General features: G+C 51.4%; 8 protein-coding genes across 8 annotated transcripts; 6 read left to right on the forward strand and 2 right to left on the reverse strand.

Moving 5' to 3' along the window:
• Positions 1 to 179: 179 nt before the first annotated feature.
• Positions 180 to 2575, reverse strand: BD324DRAFT_578086 (P-loop containing nucleoside triphosphate hydrolase protein; the record flags this gene model as incomplete). Its single annotated transcript, XM_022013303.1, has 11 exons — positions 180 to 274; positions 334 to 413; positions 503 to 776; positions 830 to 889; positions 934 to 1174; positions 1223 to 1269; positions 1315 to 1349; positions 1389 to 1760; positions 1818 to 2027; positions 2072 to 2210; positions 2266 to 2575. The coding sequence occupies 11 exons, from the start codon at positions 2573 to 2575 to the stop codon at positions 180 to 182; spliced, it is 1863 nt and encodes a 620-aa protein (XP_021872313.1).
• A 176-nt stretch (positions 2576 to 2751) lies between these two features.
• On the forward strand, positions 2752 to 7246 carry BD324DRAFT_353671 (CRM1 C terminal-domain-containing protein). The gene is made up of 20 exons (XM_022012562.1): positions 2752 to 2926; positions 3004 to 3069; positions 3139 to 3173; positions 3224 to 3272; positions 3338 to 3439; positions 3491 to 3670; positions 3717 to 4067; positions 4105 to 4255; positions 4298 to 4512; positions 4553 to 4750; positions 4802 to 4963; positions 5011 to 5086; positions 5126 to 5335; positions 5376 to 5527; positions 5566 to 5670; positions 5722 to 5935; positions 5985 to 6362; positions 6401 to 6502; positions 6542 to 6845; positions 6902 to 7246. The coding sequence occupies exons 2-20, from the start codon at positions 3064 to 3066 to the stop codon at positions 7140 to 7142; spliced, it is 3231 nt and encodes a 1076-aa protein (XP_021872314.1). The 5' UTR covers positions 2752 to 2926; positions 3004 to 3063; the 3' UTR covers positions 7143 to 7246.
• An 877-nt stretch (positions 7247 to 8123) lies between these two features.
• Positions 8124 to 9596, forward strand: BD324DRAFT_649765 (hypothetical protein; the record flags this gene model as incomplete). Its single annotated transcript, XM_022018044.1, has 5 exons — positions 8124 to 8347; positions 8406 to 8762; positions 8816 to 8949; positions 9060 to 9240; positions 9296 to 9596. 5 exons carry the CDS (start codon positions 8124 to 8126, stop codon positions 9594 to 9596), a joined length of 1197 nt encoding a protein of 398 aa, XP_021872315.1.
• Positions 9597 to 9794: 198 nt separating this feature from the next.
• BD324DRAFT_620692 (hypothetical protein) lies at positions 9795 to 11460 on the forward strand. Its single transcript, XM_022015310.1, has one exon. The coding sequence runs from the start codon at positions 10269 to 10271 to the stop codon at positions 11022 to 11024; it is 756 nt and encodes a 251-aa protein (XP_021872316.1). The 5' UTR covers positions 9795 to 10268; the 3' UTR covers positions 11025 to 11460.
• A 247-nt stretch (positions 11461 to 11707) lies between these two features.
• Positions 11708 to 13108, forward strand: BD324DRAFT_620694 (hypothetical protein). Its single transcript, XM_022015311.1, has one exon. The coding sequence runs from the start codon at positions 12021 to 12023 to the stop codon at positions 12804 to 12806; it is 786 nt and encodes a 261-aa protein (XP_021872317.1). The 5' UTR covers positions 11708 to 12020; the 3' UTR covers positions 12807 to 13108.
• A 131-nt stretch (positions 13109 to 13239) lies between these two features.
• BD324DRAFT_620697 (glycoside hydrolase superfamily) lies at positions 13240 to 15367 on the forward strand. Its single transcript, XM_022015312.1, has 14 exons — positions 13240 to 13519; positions 13576 to 13583; positions 13638 to 13770; positions 13828 to 13916; positions 13966 to 14097; positions 14151 to 14157; positions 14209 to 14397; positions 14448 to 14471; positions 14525 to 14533; positions 14584 to 14716; positions 14755 to 14814; positions 14859 to 14970; positions 15023 to 15231; positions 15276 to 15367. The coding sequence occupies exons 1-14, from the start codon at positions 13250 to 13252 to the stop codon at positions 15308 to 15310; spliced, it is 1410 nt and encodes a 469-aa protein (XP_021872318.1). The 5' UTR covers positions 13240 to 13249; the 3' UTR covers positions 15311 to 15367.
• A 266-nt stretch (positions 15368 to 15633) lies between these two features.
• On the forward strand, positions 15634 to 16990 carry BD324DRAFT_354081 (hypothetical protein). Its single transcript, XM_022012564.1, has 3 exons — positions 15634 to 16006; positions 16053 to 16559; positions 16609 to 16990. Exons 1-3 carry the CDS (start codon positions 15694 to 15696, stop codon positions 16920 to 16922), a joined length of 1134 nt encoding a protein of 377 aa, XP_021872319.1. The 5' UTR covers positions 15634 to 15693; the 3' UTR covers positions 16923 to 16990.
• A 593-nt stretch (positions 16991 to 17583) lies between these two features.
• BD324DRAFT_354002 (hypothetical protein) lies at positions 17584 to 18924 on the reverse strand. The gene is made up of 5 exons (XM_022012563.1): positions 18526 to 18924; positions 18198 to 18472; positions 18137 to 18142; positions 17978 to 18081; positions 17584 to 17923 (listed from the first exon to the last, which is right to left on the reverse strand). Exons 1-5 carry the CDS (start codon positions 18803 to 18805, stop codon positions 17818 to 17820), a joined length of 771 nt encoding a protein of 256 aa, XP_021872320.1. The 5' UTR covers positions 18806 to 18924; the 3' UTR covers positions 17584 to 17817.
• Positions 18925 to 18941: the final 17 nt, after the last annotated feature.

Consider the following 18941-nt stretch of genomic DNA (forward strand, 5'->3'; position numbering starts at 1 on the left):
AGAGGTCAGCTTTCCAAGGATGATCGCAGGAAGTTTGGGCTGAAAACAAGACGTCAGCGATTTCAACGGGCTTAGGTGATCAGCAAATTGATTCCGCCACTTCCTGTACTCCTGGCGACCATGTATACATATCATACATACAACAGACGGCAATGATCATAAATGTGCTACAATACAACTCAGTATCCTCCACCTGCGTATTTCTGACTCGCAGCTTGAGCTCTACGATTGGCGTCTTCGAGTTTGGGACAATCTTGGATACCGTGACCGAGACCTGAAGAGAGAGTGATTAAGCTTTGGGAGAGAGGGCAACGACCTCAGACGCAAACTCACCGCCACAGATCGGACAACCCTTGAGTGAGGTTCCGTGTGCTGCTCGTGGGTCGTCTATGGATAGCAAAAATTCGGGGATCCTATAACGAGGCGTGAGCGAGAGTACGTGACATCCCTTGCTTGAGCCAGCATTCCTCGCTCGCTTCGTTCGCTCGCTCGTTTGACTCACTTCTGCTTCGCTTCCATCAACAGATACTTTAGATCCAACAAGGTCTGTTCACTCGTATTCATATTCACAAACGTCGTCGCAATCCCCGTTTTCCCGGATCGTCCCGTTCGTCCAATTTCATGCACATAATCTTCAATCTCCTTCGGCATGGAGTACACGATGACATGCTGGATTTCGTTAAAGTCGAGTCCTTTAGATGCGACGCCAGAGGCTACCATCACGTCTTTTGCGCCGGTTTTGAATGATCGAATGGCGTATTCTCGTTCTTCCTGAGCTGAGGAGAGGGGAATGAGCACGATCAAGGGGGAAAGACGCATAAATGCTCACTCTTGCTGCCGTGGATGGCAACCGCTTCCACACCTTTAAGCAAGAGGTACTCCTGTATATCTGTCCAAGTGAGTTGACCGCGTCCTTGTCAATATGCAGCTCACCATCCACTTCGTTCTTGCTGTCACTGAAGATGATGACTGGCGGAGGGGTCTTTTGCAAACATTCCAACAAGTAGACCATCTTGGCTTCTTGCTTGACGTATTCGACCTCCTGAATGACATCCATGTTCGCAGCACCCGCTCGACCGACATTGACCAGGATCGGATTGATTAATGACTGTTGAGCAAAGTCTTGAATCTTCCGTGGCATGGTAGCGGAAAATAACAGTGTCTGACGTTGATACTGGCCGGGACATCAGCTCCAGGCCGATTCGCGGAGGAAGAAGCTCACCTTGAAATGAGACATAATGCTCCTGACATCCTCTTCGAAGCCCATATCTGGACAGAGTGAGTTCAAGAACCCATCGTGGAAGTGAGACTCACCTATCATCCTGTCGGCTTCATCCATACATAGATATCTGTTTGCATTAGCCAGGACCCACACTTTCCCTACTCACTTGCAATTGTTCGCATTCAACCTGCCCTTGTCCAGCATATCCATCAGCCTGCCTGGCGTAGCCACGGCAATATGGACCCCTCGACCCAATACGTCCCCTTGATCCGCCATGTTGATACCTCCAATGCAGAGCAAATTCCTCAACTCGGGATACCCTCCCTCCTTCAGGGCTTTACACATTGCCTGTAATCCTTCATACGTTTGTCGAGCGAGCTCCCGGGATGGACACACAATGAGCCCGACAGGTCCTTCACCTCGGACAAACGGGATCTTGGATTCCATTTCGAGCGCTTGCATGATAGCTGGTAGGGTGAAAGTAAGAGTCTTGCCTGATCCTGTGAATGCGATCCCAATCATATCTCGGCCGGTAAACCTGGGAGCGATCCCATCAGCATGCAGTCAACGCCGGAACACTGTGCACACCACTCACGCCGTGGGTATACCCTGAATCTGAATAGGTGTAGGACGCTTGATTCCATTCCTCTTCAGATGCTCCAATATCGGCTTGGGGATCTTCATATCTTGGAAATTTGTGATCGGAGGGGGTATCTCCTCTCCCTCTACTATGATATGATGCTTTTCCCTGACCGCTTGCCATTCCTCTTCTGACATATCCCGGATAAATCCTGGTGGTCGCCAACTGAGGGACGGGTGAGTAACAAGTCAAGCTTTGACCCCACTCACGTCGTTTTCAGACTTTCTGTCCAAACAGTCCCCTCAGCAATCTCTTTCGCACCCGCCAACTTCTTCTGCGCCCTCTCCATCTCTTTCAACAAAGCCATTTCTTTTTCCTCTGCAAGTTGACCCGCCGTCTTAGAGGCATCTACATACCTCGATCAGTCGTTTCTCCACACGATGAATCCCCAGTTCAGGCTCACCTTCGATGGCCCTCTTCTCCTTGACTTCCTGAGCAGCTTGCAAGAGTGTCCTTTCTCTCCTTGCCTTTTCTCTCGCCTTTTCCTCTTCATCCTCTTCCTGTTTCTTCTCTTCCATCTCCTTGACCACCTCATCTGACATTTTCACTCTCTTTGACCTTGAGCCGAGTTGAGATGCAAGCTGAGCCCGACGCTTAGCGACCGGAACGTAGGCCTTGTAATCGCTGGGTAGAGCATACTCATCATCCTCCTCTCCACCAGATTCTCGCCGAGGAGAGCTTTCCCCCGGCCTACTGGATGAAGCTACTGCCATGGTGACGATTGGCGACGACAACAACAACAAAAATAATTGATCCATCATCAGTGGCAACTTCGATATCTAATCTCTCGCGCGCGCCAGTGACTGCCACTAGAAAGATATCGCCGTAAAATGCCGAAAGCGGCGGAGACCTCCCCCCCTCTTGTCCGGCCGTCATCCATCGCTACACGCGCCCAGCTACACCAACCAATTATAACGGGGAGCCCATACAGCGACGGTTTAGACGACTTGCTTGGTGCAACCCTTTTGAGCGACAATTATTCGTATAGGTCTTGCAGAAGCTGTGGAAACTATCCCGCAAGCTTGGCAAATTACCTGGCCAAGCTTGCAAGAGCTCCTTCTGCTGTAAGCTGCCATTTTGACTTTGCCACCTTTCCAATGCCACTCGGTTGGGTAAGACGCATTTGCTGACATCTCCACAGGTCAGGTAGCGTCAAACTGACTGCCGGACTATAGGCTTGAGGATAACCGTTGGATGCGCCATGGACGTGAGTAATTCCGGCCCACATGCAGACCTGCCGCACCTTTGCAAGTTAGCTTTGGCTGACTCAACTTAGGCTATCCTGGACTTCTCCAAGGACCTCGATGTGGGGTGAGTGTGGTTGCATAGCGAACAGGTGAAAGACCTTGACACGCTTCTAGTCTCCTGGATCAGGTCGTACAGGCATTTTACACTGGATCCGGTGAACAAGTGAGCTCTACACTCTCAAACCCTCCATGTCGCATTTAGGCAGCCGCTCAATCCAATGTTTGTAGCAACAACAAGCTCAACGTGTCCTCACTCAATTCCAAGAGAATCCGGACTCTTGGCAGCGTGTCCCAGCTGTCTTAGAGACCTCCAACAACCTCAACACCAAGGTAAAATGATCGACACTGCAGCACCGGATTGGTCCGCTCACGCTCCTGCAGTACATCGCCCTACAGATTCTAGAAAAGCTCATCCAGACACGATGGAAGACCCTTCCCGCAGAGCAACAGAATGGGATACGTAATTTCATCGTCCAGCTCACCGTGGATACGTCCTCAGATGAGCAGAAAATGAGGCGAGAAAAGGGATATCTGAACAAGCTCAACTTGGTACTGGTCCAGGTAAGCCGGACCGTTTCAGAACATCCATGCTGAAGCCCATTGCTAGATCCTCAAACAGGCATGGCCGAAGGATTGGCCGTCGTTCATTCCCGAAATCGTCACTTCCTCCCGTACCAACCTATCCCTCTGTGAAAACAACATGATCATTCTCAAACTCCTCTCTGAAGAGATCTTCGACTTCTCAGCCGAACAGATGACACAGGCCAAGACGAAGGCTCTGAAGCAAAGCATGTGCAACGAATTCTCAGACATCTTTACACTGTGTAATGAAGTTTTGGAAAAGGCCAACAAGCCGAGTTTGATCAACGCCACCCTGGAAACGCTATTGCGGTTCTTGAATTGGATTCCACTGGGATACATATTTGAAACTCAAATCATCGACTTCCTGGTCTCAAGAGTGGGTATCTTCGTCCCGGCACCTGCTGACCCGTCAGTTCCTCGAGGTTCCAGACTATCGCAATGTGACACTCAAATGTCTGTCCGAGATTGGCGGTCTGATTGTCGGACCCGAATTTAATAGCAAATTCGTCACCTTGTTCCAGGTCGTCATGACCAGCGTCAACCGAATGGTCCCACCAGGCACAGGTGAGCTGCCCCATCCAAGAGAGTTATCTGACCACCTCAAAGACATGGCGGCTGCATACGCTTCATCTGACGATGAAGATCAACAACTCATAAAAAACCTCGCACTCTTCCTTGCAAACTTCCTTCATAATCACCTTCGCCTCATCGAAACTCCTGAGAACACTGAATTGCTCATCAACGCCCACCTGTATCTTATCAAAATCTCCACAGTCGACGACCGTGAAGTCTTCAAAATCTGTCTCGAGTACTGGGGCAAGGTAGGCCAGGGGAAGGAGGTCAAATGCTGATCGCAAACAGCTTGTATCTGAACTGTATGAAGAATTACAATCACTCCCCTTGAACGACATTAACCCTCTCATCAACCTCAATCTCGGACGCGACATGAATGGCTCAGGGCTGGCACTGAACGGTGTGCCGCTGAGAAAGAATATTTACGCCGACATCCTCTCAAATCTGCGGTTGGTCATGATTGAGAAAATGGTCAAACCAGAAGAGGTCAGCTGAATTCATCACTTGCCCGATTGCCGGTCACGCTGACATGACCAGGTCTTGATTGTCGAGAACGACGAGGGAGAGATTGTCCGAGAATTCATGAAGGAGAGTGATACGATTGTCCTGTACAAGAGTATGAGAGAAGTGCTGGTCTACTTGACACATTTGGATGTCTCGGATACGGAGATGATCATGACCGACAAACTGTCCAAGCAGGTGAGTGATCTGAATGGTCATTTCAGCGCTTTTCTAACGCCGTCCAGATTGACGGCTCCGAGTGGTCATGGAATAATCTGAATACGCTCTGTTGGGCTATTGGATCAATATCGGGTGCAATGAGTAGGTGCTGACCGTTAGAGTTGGCTGACGGGTTCCCAGATGAGGAGACTGAAAAGCGATTCCTCGTCACTGTCATCAAGGACCTGCTTGGCCTGACGGAAATGAAGCGGGGCAAGGACAACAAAGCCGTCTGCGCATCGGATATCATGTACATTGTCGGACAGTATCCACGGTTCCTGAAAGCCCATTGGAAATTCCTCAAAACCGTTGTCAATAAACTGTTCGAGTTCATGCACGAGACGCATGAGGGTGAGCGCCATGACGAATACAGCAGTGCTGAATTGGCCAGGTGTTCAGGACATGGCTTGCGATACGTTTATCAAGATTGCTCAGAAATGTCGGCGACATTTCGTCATGCAGCAAGCCGGGGAACACGAGCCCTTTATCGACGAGATCCTGCGGACATTACACAGAATCACGGTGGACCTCGCCCCGCAACAGGTGAGCTCAGGGTTGAGTGATGAGTTTGACGTTGTCAGGTCCACACGTTCTACGAAGCTGTAGGATACATGATCTCGGCGCAACCCAACAAGCCAACTCAAGAGAGGCTAATCGAGAAGTTGATGGAGTTGCCGAACAATGCTGTAAGCTGTTACCCATCCAATGTCTCGAAAGCTTACGCCTTACGCTTTCAGTGGGATCACCTGATGAAGCAGGCTGCGCAGAGCGTCGATGTGCTTAGCAATCCTGAAAACGTCAAGATCATGTCGAATATCCTCAAAACCAACGTTTCTGCTTGTACTTCCATTGGACCTTTTTTCCTCCCTCAACTTGGACGAATCTGGCTTGACATGCTCGGTCTGTACAAAGCCGTCAGCGGGATCATCTCCGAGCAAGTTGCTCAACAGGGTGAGTCGACCCGGCACACAATATTTGCCGCTGACGCTGACGTCTTTAGGCCTGGTCGCAACCAAAACTCCCAAGGTCAGGTCTCTGCGTACGATCAAGAAGGAGATCCTAAAGCTCGTCGAGACGTACGTCCGAAAAGCCGAAGATCTGGATGGAGTCAACAAAAACCTCATCCCTGGTCTCTTGGAAGCCATCTTGACCGACTATCAACAGAATGTCCCTGCCGCTAGGGATGCCGAGGTCCTAAACGTGATGGCGACTATCGTGTCTAAACTTGGACCTCTGCTGTCTGCTCAGATTGCCCCGACTCTCGATGCAGTCTTCGAGCCGACACTGGGAATGATCAATCAGGACTTTGCGGAATACCCCGAGCACCGGGTAGGATTCTTCAAGCTGTTGAGGGCGATCAACCTTACGTGTTTCTCTTGTGAGTGATCTCAGTATATTCTATGGCTGACTTTGCAGCACTATTGGAACTTCCACCACAGCAATTCAAACTCGTCATGGATTCAGTTGTGTGGGCCTTCAAACACACTATGAGGGATATCGCCGATACCGGTCTGAACAGTGAGTGGCCAGGTGAGCATCTCTGCTGATATGTCCCAGTCGCGTTTGAGATTGTCAACAACTTTGCGTCATCATCACAGGAAATTGCCAACCAATTCTACCAGCAATACCTCCTCAGCATGCTCGGCGATGTGTTCTACGTCTTGACCGATGCGGATCACAAATCTGGCTTCAAGATGCAAGCCATTCTACTGGCACGATTGATCTCTTTGGTGGAGACTGGCGCTGTGCAGGCGCCACTATTCGACCCAGCTCAAGTCAACGACTCGAGCATGACCAATGTGACGTTCCTCAAGGGATATATTGAAGACTTGCTAAGAAACGCCTTTGGACATGTGCATAGGTGAGTTGCTCGAGACGAACCGAGGGGATAGCAGACAATTGACGGTTCCGGGCCAGTGCATCGATCCATTCATTCGTCGGTTTAATGTTTGATCACTCGTCGGATCCCGTCAAATTCAAATTCACCCTGCGCGACTTCCTCATTTCTCTCAAAGAATTCTCAGGGGACAATGCGGAGCTGTTCATCGACGAGAAAGAAGCGGATGCGATGAAGAAGGCCAAGGAGGAGAGGGAATCGGCTATGCGCGTACCGGGCATGTTGAAGCCTGCTCAGTTGGATGACGATCAGGATCTATGAAGGAGTTCTGACAGCTAGGACCGATCAAGGAGGGAATAGATGGAGGCTTTGAGACCGTGAAGACGCTAGGGACTTGCGACGTCCGGATCTCGCCCCGATCCCCCGCCAAGATCTCCAGGTACGGTCTGGATATTTTGGCTTTGTCAAGGATGTAGATTATACAAGGGGTCAGCCAGAGAGAACGAGTAGAGAGCCAAAAGTCAGCTGTTCACGATTCCTTTTCATTTTTGTTGCATACATCCCCCCCAAGGCGGTTGCTGTCAGGTGTGTTCGCTTGCATAGATAATAAACATGGGGGCAGAATGACCGGCATGGGTCGGCGATCCTGTGACCGTTTATTAGCTGTGCCGCCATTTTCTAGTGGTAGACGCCCCGCCTCCGCCACTTTTAAAATTGTCCGTGAATGATCAACAAACCTCCCCATTGTACTGGCTGTGGCTGTGGATGTGTCTCTGACATTGACTCTTGTGAGAGACATCGCTGTGAACCCTTGTTAGACTTTTGAACAATCTTCGCTTCAGTGGTCACCAATCCTATTATTGCTGTTCAGCAGCAGATTTTCCCTTTTTGAACGGCGACAGACAGGCCCACGCAAGCTACGGTACGCCATACCCCCCATACCCTACCCAAAAAATCAATCCATTCTATTTTGAGATTAGCGGTGCAGGGAATTGAGCAAACGGAGTAGTAGTACATGGACGATCATCATCACTCACTGGATTCAATCACCCAAAAAAGAAGAAGAAGAAGAAGGAGAAGCAAGACCTCAACCTCCTCTTATCAACGTCTGTTGCAATTCTTCTTCTCCCGGACATTTTGAAGCAGAACAAGGTCCACTGGTCCACGTCTTGAGCTCCACCTGCGCCCTCATCGACAGAAGCTCAGGCGGCTTGAAGGCACTAGTCTCGATTAAATCTCAACTCTAGTCCGAATTCGATATTCTCGCAGATCCTTTCACCATTCATCACTTGAGAACACACAATGCGACGGTCTACATCTCTCTACACCCTCGGTCTGTTGATCGCCTCGACTTCCTCTTCCTTCGCCACGACCATTGAACAGCTCGTCGAACAATGGTCAGTCACCGAAGGCAATTTTACATTCCCGATGCCTTCGCAGAGCTTGATGAAGAGAGAAGACGCGGCTTCGTATCTATATTCAGCATGGGATCTCAGCGGTAGGATATCTTGGGGAACGTCTGATATGTGAGTTGTGATCCCTATCAGGATGATCCAGATAGGACGCTAACTCGTTTACGTGCAGATCCTTTGTGTCTGATCCTGCTGGCTCGTCAAATTCTACAAACGCAAGACGTCAAGTCGCGTCCACGACAACGACGAGCTACACTCATCATCATCATTCTTCTTCTTCTGTCCTTTCGCCATCGTCTACTGCGGCGGCGGCTTCAGAGACGTCGTCTTCAGCCTCTTCGAGTACTTCATCGTCCTCGACTTCTTCTTCCTCCTCCTCCTCCTCTGGAGATACGGTCCTGCGTATAGAATACCCTCAAGGATCATATTCTAACAATACGGGCGGAACTCAATTCAATGCCAACCCGCTGAATGGCACTTTTGAGAGGATGATCCTGGCATACGATATCTACTTCTCGAGCGACTATCAGTGAGTCCGTAGTTCTCGACAACAGGGCGCTGATCGCTGATCACCGTCACCAGATGGGTCCAAGGCGGTAAACTGCCAGGTCTCAAAGGTGGCCCGGAGACATTCGGATGCTCTGGAGGAAGCGAGACAGATGGTACAGGTTGTTTCTCGACGCGTCTCATGTGGCGTACGAATGGAATGGGCGAAGGTGAGTCTTTTTCTTTGTTTCGTGGCTTGATACCTGTGCCCCGGCACAGCATTGCAAGGCGGCGGTCCGACCTGTTGGCTGACGACGATGCTGTTCCCTCCCACCTTTAGTGTACGCATACATTCCCACTATGTCCATCAAGAACTTTTGCTCAGATACCGGCATTATCTGTAATTCCGACTACGGTACATCGCTCGACAGAGGCAGCTTTAGCTTTGTCAGCGGACAGTGGCAGACAATCTACCTCGTCGTAGTGTTGAATGAAGTCGGTGTCGCGAATGGAGTCGTTCAGTGAGTCAACGCCTTTCAGGCCCACGTCGTTCATGCTTACACAAAATCTTGCCAGACTCTACTACAATGGAGTCCAAGCGATGAACTTTCAAAATCTCGAGTTGCGATCTGCCTCCTCTCTCGCAGGTATCAACGGCATGTTCTTCTCGACCTTTTTCGGAGGAAGCGATTCGACTTGGGCTACACCAACAGAGCAATTCACCTACTTTAAGAACATTCAACTGTATGCTGGATCAGGCGAATCGACAGCATCAGGTCAGAAGATAGGATCGGCCTCGTCTATCTCTTCGCGATTCTCAATGTTGCCAGTGGTGACTGCTGTTGTCGCTGGTTGCTTCTTGACTCTCTTCCTGTGATCTACCTCTCTGTGTCTACATGTTTCACCCTTAATCCCAGGTCGTCATTTATCTTCCACATCATTCTGTCTTGGCTATTCTCACTTCATCATTCGCATGCATTGCCCACTATGTTGTTGCAGAAGCTGAGACCGGTTTGAATTACCCTGGTGGCAGTCCGTGATCTCTCAACGCGGTAATCGGAATCGTTTCGAGGTGGTGACTACGCCAATGTCTGATGAGTCGATCGACTTCGTCCTCGGCTGCATCCACCACGAATAAGCCAGCGCTCCTGCGGTACTGACCTGCATCACCGCATCTTGTTCAGAGTGACAGGGTGGCAGGACGTTGTCCAGTTGAGGATGCGCTTTGATCGCCGCGCCGCCCCATCTCGCTGAAGGCCGTCCCTATTGAGATTCCCCTCTCAAGGCAGCCTCCATTTATTACTTCCACTGACATTGACGAGTATTGAACTCCTTATCTCCTCATCAGACTATTCATGCTACTGAAAAGAATATGGACTCGAGACGCAAGAGGACACGGGATCAAGTCGAGGTGAGCAGGCTGTTGAATGCCCTTGCCTATTTCTGCTTGTCCATCCGTTGATACGAGATCAAGGATTTGCATGGCCTCAGACAATGCGGACCATCCACGCGCTCAGCTTCATGCATTCGACACCCCTCTGGGCCCTTCATGCCTGTAGAGACGACGAATGACCTTCACAATCTCCCTACTGAATCAGCACGTGCTGGACCCCGCTCGATTTCCACGGACGCGCCGCCCAACTTCAAGGCAGTCCACGCCAAGATCGATGCCTGGAGTACCGACCTGAAGACTTTCATCTCAAAGTATCAAGACGTCTCGGACGAGAAGCTGCTACTCGCGTCGAAAGACCAGAAGAAGCACGTCTCGGATGAGAAGAGCAAGACGGCGGAAGTGCTGAAGAAGCTCGAGCGATCGAAAACGGATCATGAAGCTTACAAGAAGACCACTGCCAGAGAAATCCGAGAGATCAAGCAACAGCTCACCGTCAAGACTGACGAAGTCTCCAAGGCTATCAAGGAGCGAGATCAAGCCGTGAAGGACTTGTGCACCCTTCGTTTCCAATTCGAGGCCGTATCGAGAAAGGGTCAAGGTCATCAAGGTCATGCGACCAAATTGAAAGCGGAGAAAGAGAGAACAGAGCGAAAACTGGCGGAGGTCAAGCGACAGAGGGACGCTTGGAGATCGAGATGTGGAGGCCTCGGTGGGAGTACGGAGAACGACCCGTTGGTTGTCAGAGACACGAGGAGGACATCTGCGACAGGAGGGAGTGATGACGAGGGGACTTCTTCCTGCTTTGACTCTGACGACTCTGAGGTCGATGCCTTGTACGTCGAAAGGTCAGATGTAGACGAGTCAGACGACAGTGGGTCGGAGGATGAATCAGGCGAAGAACAGTCTGACTAAGAAGAAACCGATCGAGACGGATTGATTGAGGAGCTGGAGCCAAAGTCAGAATCGGCAGACCGAGCTAGAGCTAGACAAGATACGGACGGGAAACTGGTCCTCAGGTCGAAATCGAGTTATGCTCGCGTCCCTGTCGCGCCTCACATCAGCTGCGTCTTCGAGAGACTCGCGGAGATGGGTGAAAAGAGGAGAAAGAAGAAGTGAGGAGATTGACTGACGATAGAAGACCTCAAGGGGAAGTCTCCCCCGTCAGCTGTGGCGGGGACCCATGAGCCATCTCACTGTCGATTTGCACTCGGGAACTGAGCCAGTGGGCTTAGACTGCAGCGCGGAGAACCTGTCTCCCAGCTCGTGTTGTGAGAGAGTGGGATACGCCAGGGAAGCAATCATCTGGATAGATCATATTATCATGTCTGTGTATGTATGTCCATCTATGTCCTGGCAGCGGAGACACCGACCCCGTGATTAGACATCTTATGATCTGTCGTCGGCTATAGCCACAAAGATCCTTCGATTCAGGATGTGATGCAGCCTGAAGATACTTTGTTGAGGCTCCCAGCTATCCCATCATGTGAGAATACCCATTCGTCAGCCTGTCAATGATCAATTTGTCTGAGGTGATTCTGGGTTGCAAGAGTGACGCACTGATCGCCCCCCCCCCCCCCCCCCCCCCTTTGGTTGGTCCGGTCAACTTCAGCCATCCATCTCTCCTCCGTCATCTTTCTACCCAACGTCTTAACAAGACTGACATGTCACCAGCTCACTCTCATAAAAGGGCTTTCTGCGACTCTGACGAGGTGAGTGGATGCGAATCAACAGTCTGCAGCGGAGCATCACTGAGACTATTTGCCCCGCCCTTGCTAGTCTGATTCTGGTTGCGGCGACGATCCCCAGGAACTCGCCGCAAAGCAACGATGTGTGCGAGACGATTCGACCAAGGACCACTCCAGCGGCGAAGCTCAGCATACGAGTGACTCTCGGCAACCGACAGACATCATGAGGCGAATGTCATCCTCCTCAGCAGTCAACCAGCCAGAAGCCTCGAAGGATGAGAGATCGGATATGAAGAGTACTCAAAAAGGCAACGGCCAAAGCGTTGGTTCGGTCGAGCCTGTGGCAAACATGACTGGCCACTCAGAGACTCCTGGCTCTCACACAAATGGCCCGTCATCGGACATTGCCCTCGACGGTGAAGCGACTGTACCTGACAAGAACATGCAATCTTTGATCGACACAATGGTGCACTGTCAAGCCTTGCTGAAGACGACGATGGCACAATACAAAGGCTTCGCTGAGGACATGCTTGCAACTGTCAAGAAAGAGAACGAACACGAGGTCACTCAAGAAAGGACCAGGGCTGAGGTAGCGCTGGCGGATCTCGCAATGTCGAAATTGCAGCGAGAAAAGGATATCAAGGGCCACATGGAAAGGATCAACGAACTTCAGGAGGCCCTGGACACGAAGACCAGAGAAGCGAGTCAGGCGGCGAAGGCTCTCGAATCCGCGAACAACAAGGTCGAGGGACTACAGTTCAGTTTGGAAGCCGCGGCCAAGAAGGGCTTGGGCCACCAAAGTCACGCCAAGAGAGTAGCGAGAGAGAAGGAGGAGTTGAGAGACAAGGCGGAGTCGGATAAGCGATCCTTTGAGAGGGATCTGGCCAGCCGTATGGTACGAATAAAGTCGCTCGAAGCGACTATCGAAACCATGAAGCGGCAGAAGGAGAGGGAGATCAAGGGCTTCCGGAGAAGAAAAAAAGGCTGGAAGAGCTTCTGGCAGAGATAGACAAAGAGTTCAAGACGCTCAAGAAGGCACCCAGCAAGGAGGCAGACGACGCACCTAGTGAGAGCAATGAGATCGAAATCTCCGGACTACAGCGTAGACCTTAATGGCTGGAGATTCACATGGTTCGGTAGGATCACCGTGAGAGTAGCCTACTCGAAGTGAGGCTCGCCGGAATTGACCTCGCTTCATCGGCGACGGAAGCCGAATGGATGACACCGAGCAAGGCCAATGTCGAGCAAGATACTGGGGACAAGGGGAGTCTTACGAGTCTCATGCCCGGCTGGGAGGTGACGATTCGAGCATGACGAGATGACGGATGATCCATATATGCAGGCTCATGTCATTCACGTCCGAAACATGCGGTGCCCCACACTCCATTCAATGTGTCATGAAGGGGCTGCACCTCGCTCTGTCCTTTTTGATATACCGTCTTCATCTTTCTTATGAGTACTGAAGCGGACGATACAGAGCAGCATCAGGCTCCAGCTCCAGCATATTCAGCCTTACCGAGTCAGAAGACCAGAAAGTCACTATCCGCCAAACTCTGCTGGATCATCATCTTCCTGCTTGGCGCTTTTGCTGTGCTGCTTCTTTCGAGCACTCGACGCGACAGCCTTTCTCCTTTCGAGCAGCTTCGGACATTGTTCTCTTCTCAGAATCGCCATACAGTGCTTGTACCAGAGATGAGTGCTAAAAAGCACGTTGGGTACTTTGTGAGTCAGCTTTTGGCTCCGGGATAGGCCCGAGTCGCAAGCTGACCCTTACGCAGGTCAATTGGTGTGCCTCCCTGCAGTCTCTGAGATCCTGGCTTCATCGTTGACAGCTGTGCAGGGGAATCTATGGTCGGAAATATCCCCCTCAGCAAATCCCATACCAGCATCTGACCCACATCAACTATGCCTTCGGCAATGTGAACAAGGAGAGCGGGGAGGTCGTGCTCAGCGACTCATGGGCTGACGTGGAGGTGAGTCAGACGCCACGAAATGAGAAGCTTGGTGTACAATCAGTTGAAGTCGTACAGATACACTACGAAGGAGATAGCTGGAATGATTCGGGAACCAACCTGTACGGTTGTCTCAAAGCAACTTACCTGCTCAAGAAGAAGAACAGGTACACTGCTTCGATTATCCCGGGAGGACCACGCTGATGAACGCCGCAGAAATCTAAAGGTTCTTTTGTCCATCGGCGGTTGGACCTACTCGCCAAATTTCGCCGGTATTGTCAATCCACAATGGAGGCAAAACTTCGTCAGGTCTGCAGTCAAGCTAGTCGAGGATGTTGGATTGGACGGGTGAGTCCCGGATTTGTACAGATTCCATATGAGGCTTATATACCCTACAACAGACTCGACGTAAGTCTCGGCAATGGCAAGCTCTCGAAACAGCTGATTTGGCCCCTCCAGCTCGACTATGAGTATCCCAAGACCTCTGCTGATGCCGATGGTTACGTTCGATTGTTGCACGAGCTCAGACAAGGTCTCGAAGAGCTCGCCGCCTCGAAAGGCAGACCCAGAGGGCAATACCAGCTCAGTATTGCCGCGCCATGCGGTATGGACAATATGCAGGTACTCAACGTGAAAGCCATGGGTCAAGTGAGTTCGGTGGGCTGATCAATCTCGGACCCAACATCTGATCATTACAGGTTTTGGACTTTTGGAACTTGATGGTAAGTTTGGAACAATCAAGTTACGCGATGCTGATGGAGCACCACTTTGATAGGCTTACGATGTGAGATCGGTTTAATCAGCCGAATCTCCTCTGCTGACCTGAGGATACAGTTTGCGGGTTCCTGGGACAGCGTAGCAGGACACCAAGCTGCCTTGTTCAGCGCTTATCCCGGAGCACCCTCCATCGATGCTGCCGTGAGATTCTACACCAGTCAAGGTGTTCATCCTAGCCGGCTCGTCATAGGCAAGTCACCGCGCGCTCCAGAGGGCTGACTACCACAGGCATGCCCTTGTACGGTCGAGCCTTCGCGAACACCGATGGAATTGGGGCATCATACTCGGGTCAGTATTCAGAACAGACGCGGGACATGGCTGACGCTCTTCAGGCACCGGCGAAGGCTCCTGGGAAGCTGGCATGTGGGACTACAAAGCCTTGCCCCTTCCTGGATCCGAGGAGGTCAACGATCATCGGCTTGGTGCTTCCTACTCGTATGACCGGTGAGTAGCAGAGGGGAGAAGTGGGGCCTCAGAGTTGACATCTGCCACGTAGGGGCAAGCGGCTTCTGATCAGCTACGATACACCGGCTATTGCCATCCAGAAAGCCCATTTCATAAATCAGAATGGTCTCGGAGGAGCGATGTGGTGGGAATTAGACGCTGACAAGGCGGAAGACACCGGTCTGAATCTCGTTCGCACCGTCAAAGAGCAGTTTGGACAACTAGAATACCGGGAGAACGACTTGCACTATCCAGGAAGCAGTGAGTCGATTCAGTGCGTTTTACCTTGCTGATCAACCCTTTAGAATACGAAAACCTGAGAAACGGCATGTCAGGGTGAAAGTCTGCCAGGGAAGCTCCTGCCTGTCCATTCTAGATGCATTTCATTGCAACTTTTCACAGCTTTATGCTCCGCCAACAGAATTGGCCGCCAAATGCCCAGGCAGCGGTCCTGGACGGCTACCGTACGACCTAGTGACTGTGATTTGCATATTACGACAAGCCAATGGTGCAGACAAGGCTGTCGTCCAGAAGCCTCGTGTGTTCGGCAAAGAAAGAGCACACTGGCAGCGACTTGCAGCACAGCCGGCCTGACTGTAAGAGTTCCATGCTCAGGACCTGTCTGCCAAGTCTCAAATGAATCTGAATTTTCCGACGCGTCAAAAATCAACGACTGCAGACGATCATCGTCCGGACATCAATGTCTTCTTATAGCTGAGCTGTATGAGTCTCTCGGGGCCAATGACCGTCCATTACGATGTCTTCTTACCTCCTATGTCGCTGACACCTTTCAGTGAGACGCATGATTGGCCCTCAATCCGCTTGCAAGCCCTACGATCGTCTCCGGAGTCTGCTTCTCAAGCCTCGTCGTTGAGACTTCGTTTGCCCGTCATCTTACAAGAGCGATCGAATTATGAGCAGGTTGTCGCCTCGACCTGCGCCAGAAAACGTACTGCTAGCGATGTGCTCAGTGAAGGCTCTCACGACCGGGATCGACCCTCGAGGCTCAAGCTGTCCTCTCGTCTGTCTGTCGACGGTGAGTACACCCCCAAGACTATCTCAGATCGGCTGAGTCCTGTCAGATCCGACCGCTCCTGCACCAACGATGCCATTTGGTGGCGTCGAGATATCCGACTCGTTCATTTCTCTCAACACGACCACCTCGAATCCATCACAATTTCCCCCGACGGCCGACGATCGAGCCAATACATCCGTTTCGAATCTGCCCCGATGGCATATCCCTCTCTCAAAGCTATCTACTCTTCAGTCGCTCCTCCGTACACGACCTCCACGGCGCAGGGGCCGACCATCCGAGGGATTACAGGACCAACTCGTCAACGTCTTGTTATGCGTGACCTCTGTTGAGGCCCCGGTGCTCCGGCAGAGGAAAGAGGAGAAAGCAGCTGGAAAACAGGGTACACTTTGGATCGCTAAATGGTCAGTCATTGCCCAGCCGGAGAATGAAAGAGACGTGGGACATTCAACCTCATTAGGAGACGAGGTAGCTTGCGATATCAAGCTTTGGGATGATTGCGCGCGAGAATTGGGAGAAGGCAAAGTCAGACGAGGTGATGTGATCCTCATCCAAGGTCAGCTGTCCCTTGATCTCTTACACTCGAGCTTACATATCTCTCAAAGGGGTCCAATTCAAGCCTTCAACAGCGAAGGAGAAAGCTCATCTGGTCCTCTCATCCACACGAGCTCATTCGCCGAGCGTGACCGTGGTGTATCGAACTCTACCGCGATATCGAGACGCACTCGGAGCGTACAAAGCTCAGCCAGTGCGCCGGCAACCAGCTGCAGTTTTGACTCGGGCGGCGACTATGGATCCACACGACAGATTGCTCAGACCAGATCTGCGCCTCGGACGAAGCGACGCCGGCATACGTAAAGTAGCAGAGATTGCACGATGGTTCGCAGAATGGGTCGGCGGAGACGCGCCACCCGGATGAACAAACATGTCTAATAAAGCTGGTCAAACGCTATCTACCACAAAGTCAGAGCGGATACGCATCATTCTAGTAGTCAGGTGGAGGATCGTCGACCTAATGTCATGAGCGCAAGCCTTCTCCGGAATCTCACTTCGGCCTAGTATTTCTGCACCTGGTGACCGGCATTGCCGTGTTGGACTCCATCGCTATACCCAGCCGCAAATCCATGGTGGAAGTCTTGCTCCTCCACAGGCGAGCCGTGAGGGTCCGCCACCGGGTTCCCATCGGGTCCAAGAGGAATTGACACGGCGGTTCTCTCTTTATCATTCTTGTGCTCTTCGGCCGCTTTCGTAGCGGCCTTCTTGGCCTTGGTCTCCTTGTGCTTCTTGTACGCGTAATAAGCAAGCATGATGAATGATGATCTGAGAGGAGTTCAGATCATCGTTGGAATCAGACACTCACTGTGCAGAGCTCGAAGCCTGGAGAAGCTGGGTTAACCAGATTTGATCAGGTTGACGATGCAGCGGGATAACGGACGATAGCGATCTAGTGCTGCACTCGTCCTTATATGGACTGAAATCCACTTCTGCGACCGAGATTGCCGCTGACTCCGGACGATAGGCTCTGCTATCAGCCTCGGCCTCATTCGCCACACAGTCTTCGGATCCCGTCGCTAGCGATCGGTACCGAGAGTTCCCCGGTGACTTTGTATCTAGACTGAGAATTGCATTATTCTTATCGGCTTCGTCGCAGCACACTAGACCATTGGAGATTATGCAAGGCGGTTGTATGCGGTCAATGATGCGCCAGCCCTCCTCTCACTGCACAGTTACTAAATTGCATCGTGCTTGGCCAATTGTATATCCCTCGTGGGTTGTGGCGCGTGAGCGGCGCCACATTAGGCACCACCTCCCCTCTAAACGCTGACAGCCTTCAATCGATCATCTGTCCAGTCTAGGTATTCCCCCGTGAGGCCCATCGGCCCACCGGTGACGGCTACTTGGGCGATGACTGCGCCGGGCCTGTTGATAGTCAAGCTTGGCATGGACGTGCCCGTAGAGAATCCTAAGACTTACTTTTCCGTAGGTAATAATTCTCCCCTTTCAAAGGCGCCGATGAACTTTGTCAGGTCTTCGGGATTCATTGCTCCAGAGCCAGACTCCCTGAGGTACTCTTGCATCTGTGAAAGGTCAGTTTGTAGTTCGAATCGAGGTCGAAAAAGTATCGAAGCTCACGCCAGTCTGGTTTAACATCAGCTTCGGTTATTGTCGCATTGTCGGAGGCAACGGCGCTCACATCTACCATGCCGGGTCTGATGGACCAGACTCCAACCCCGTTCTCCTTTTCCTCCGCCCCTAAAGTTCTAGCCAAGCTGTTCATGCCCGCCTTGACCATAGAGTACATACCCCAGGCTGCATAGCCTTTCGTAGATGCACCTGATGAGACAAGGACGATGTTGCCCTTGGCTTTCCGAAGATATGGAAGTGCCGGTTTCACGAGATATGGAATGGACAACAGATTGATAGCTGTATAATTTGATAGATCCTCCAAGGTGAGGTCTGCGATACGCTCTGCGGGAAGTCGTAAGCATTTTTCCTGTTCTCTTAGGGAATACAATACTTGCCTAAGGACATAATTCCTGCACAGATGATCACTCCATCCAACTGACCCCACTTATCTACAGCAGTCTTGACCAAAGCTGCGTTATCATCCATCTTTCCCACGTCCCCTTTGACATGTATACATCTGTCCCGATTGGCATTTAACAGAGCTTGGAATTCTGGAGGTGTGGACCGAGAGATGGTAGCGACACGAGCATTGTGCCTGTCAAGTAAGATCTTGAGAACTGCTAGTCCCAGACCTCTAGAGGCTCCAGTGAGAAGGACGACGGGTGAAGCGGTCATGCTTGCAAGGGCGTCGGTAGCAGCAATCGTCACTGTATATGTGCCAGTGCCGGATCTGCTGGCCCGAACACGGCTTGCCCTGCGGAAGCAAATTTGTCTACCAGCTGAAATGCCTCAAAGGATTGAGCTGCTATGG

The sequence above is a fragment of the Kockovaella imperatae genome, assembly GCF_002102565.1.
Source record: "Kockovaella imperatae strain NRRL Y-17943 chromosome Unknown BD324scaffold_4, whole genome shotgun sequence".
Lineage (NCBI taxonomy): Eukaryota > Fungi > Basidiomycota > Tremellomycetes > Tremellales > Cuniculitremaceae > Kockovaella > Kockovaella imperatae.

Bases quoted from the DNA above. Each gene is read 5' to 3' on its own strand.
- BD324DRAFT_353671 (XM_022012562.1), top strand. The intron at 4,068-4,104 runs GTGGGTATCTTC...CTGACCCGTCAG, and splicing joins TCGACTTCCTGGTCTCAAGA to TTCCTCGAGGTTCCAGACTA. The intron at 4,751-4,801 runs GTCAGCTGAATT...TGACATGACCAG, and splicing joins AAATGGTCAAACCAGAAGAG to GTCTTGATTGTCGAGAACGA.
- BD324DRAFT_620692 (XM_022015310.1), top strand. From the start codon at position 10,269: ATGCCTGTAGAGACGACGAATGACCTTCACAATCTCCCTACTGAATCA.
- BD324DRAFT_620694 (XM_022015311.1), top strand. From the start codon at position 12,021: ATGAGGCGAATGTCATCCTCCTCAGCAGTCAACCAGCCAGAAGCCTCG.
- BD324DRAFT_620697 (XM_022015312.1), top strand. From the start codon at position 13,250: ATGAGTACTGAAGCGGACGATACAGAGCAGCATCAGGCTCCAGCTCCA. The intron at 13,917-13,965 runs GTACACTGCTTC...TGAACGCCGCAG, and splicing joins CTGCTCAAGAAGAAGAACAG to AAATCTAAAGGTTCTTTTGT. The intron at 15,232-15,275 runs GTGAGTCGATTC...TCAACCCTTTAG, and splicing joins CTTGCACTATCCAGGAAGCA to AATACGAAAACCTGAGAAAC.
- BD324DRAFT_354081 (XM_022012564.1), top strand. From the start codon at position 15,694: ATGAGTCTCTCGGGGCCAATGACCGTCCATTACGATGTCTTCTTACCT. The intron at 16,007-16,052 runs GTGAGTACACCC...GAGTCCTGTCAG, and splicing joins CTCTCGTCTGTCTGTCGACG to ATCCGACCGCTCCTGCACCA. The intron at 16,560-16,608 runs GTCAGCTGTCCC...TATCTCTCAAAG, and splicing joins TGATGTGATCCTCATCCAAG to GGGTCCAATTCAAGCCTTCA.
- BD324DRAFT_354002 (XM_022012563.1), bottom strand. From the start codon at position 18,805: ATGACCGCTTCACCCGTCGTCCTTCTCACTGGAGCCTCTAGAGGTCTG. The intron at 18,473-18,525 runs GCAAGTATTGTA...GACTTCCCGCAG, and splicing joins TGCAGGAATTATGTCCTTAG to AGCGTATCGCAGACCTCACC. The intron at 17,924-17,977 runs GTAAGTCTTAGG...GACTATCAACAG, and splicing joins GAATTATTACCTACGGAAAA to GCCCGGCGCAGTCATCGCCC.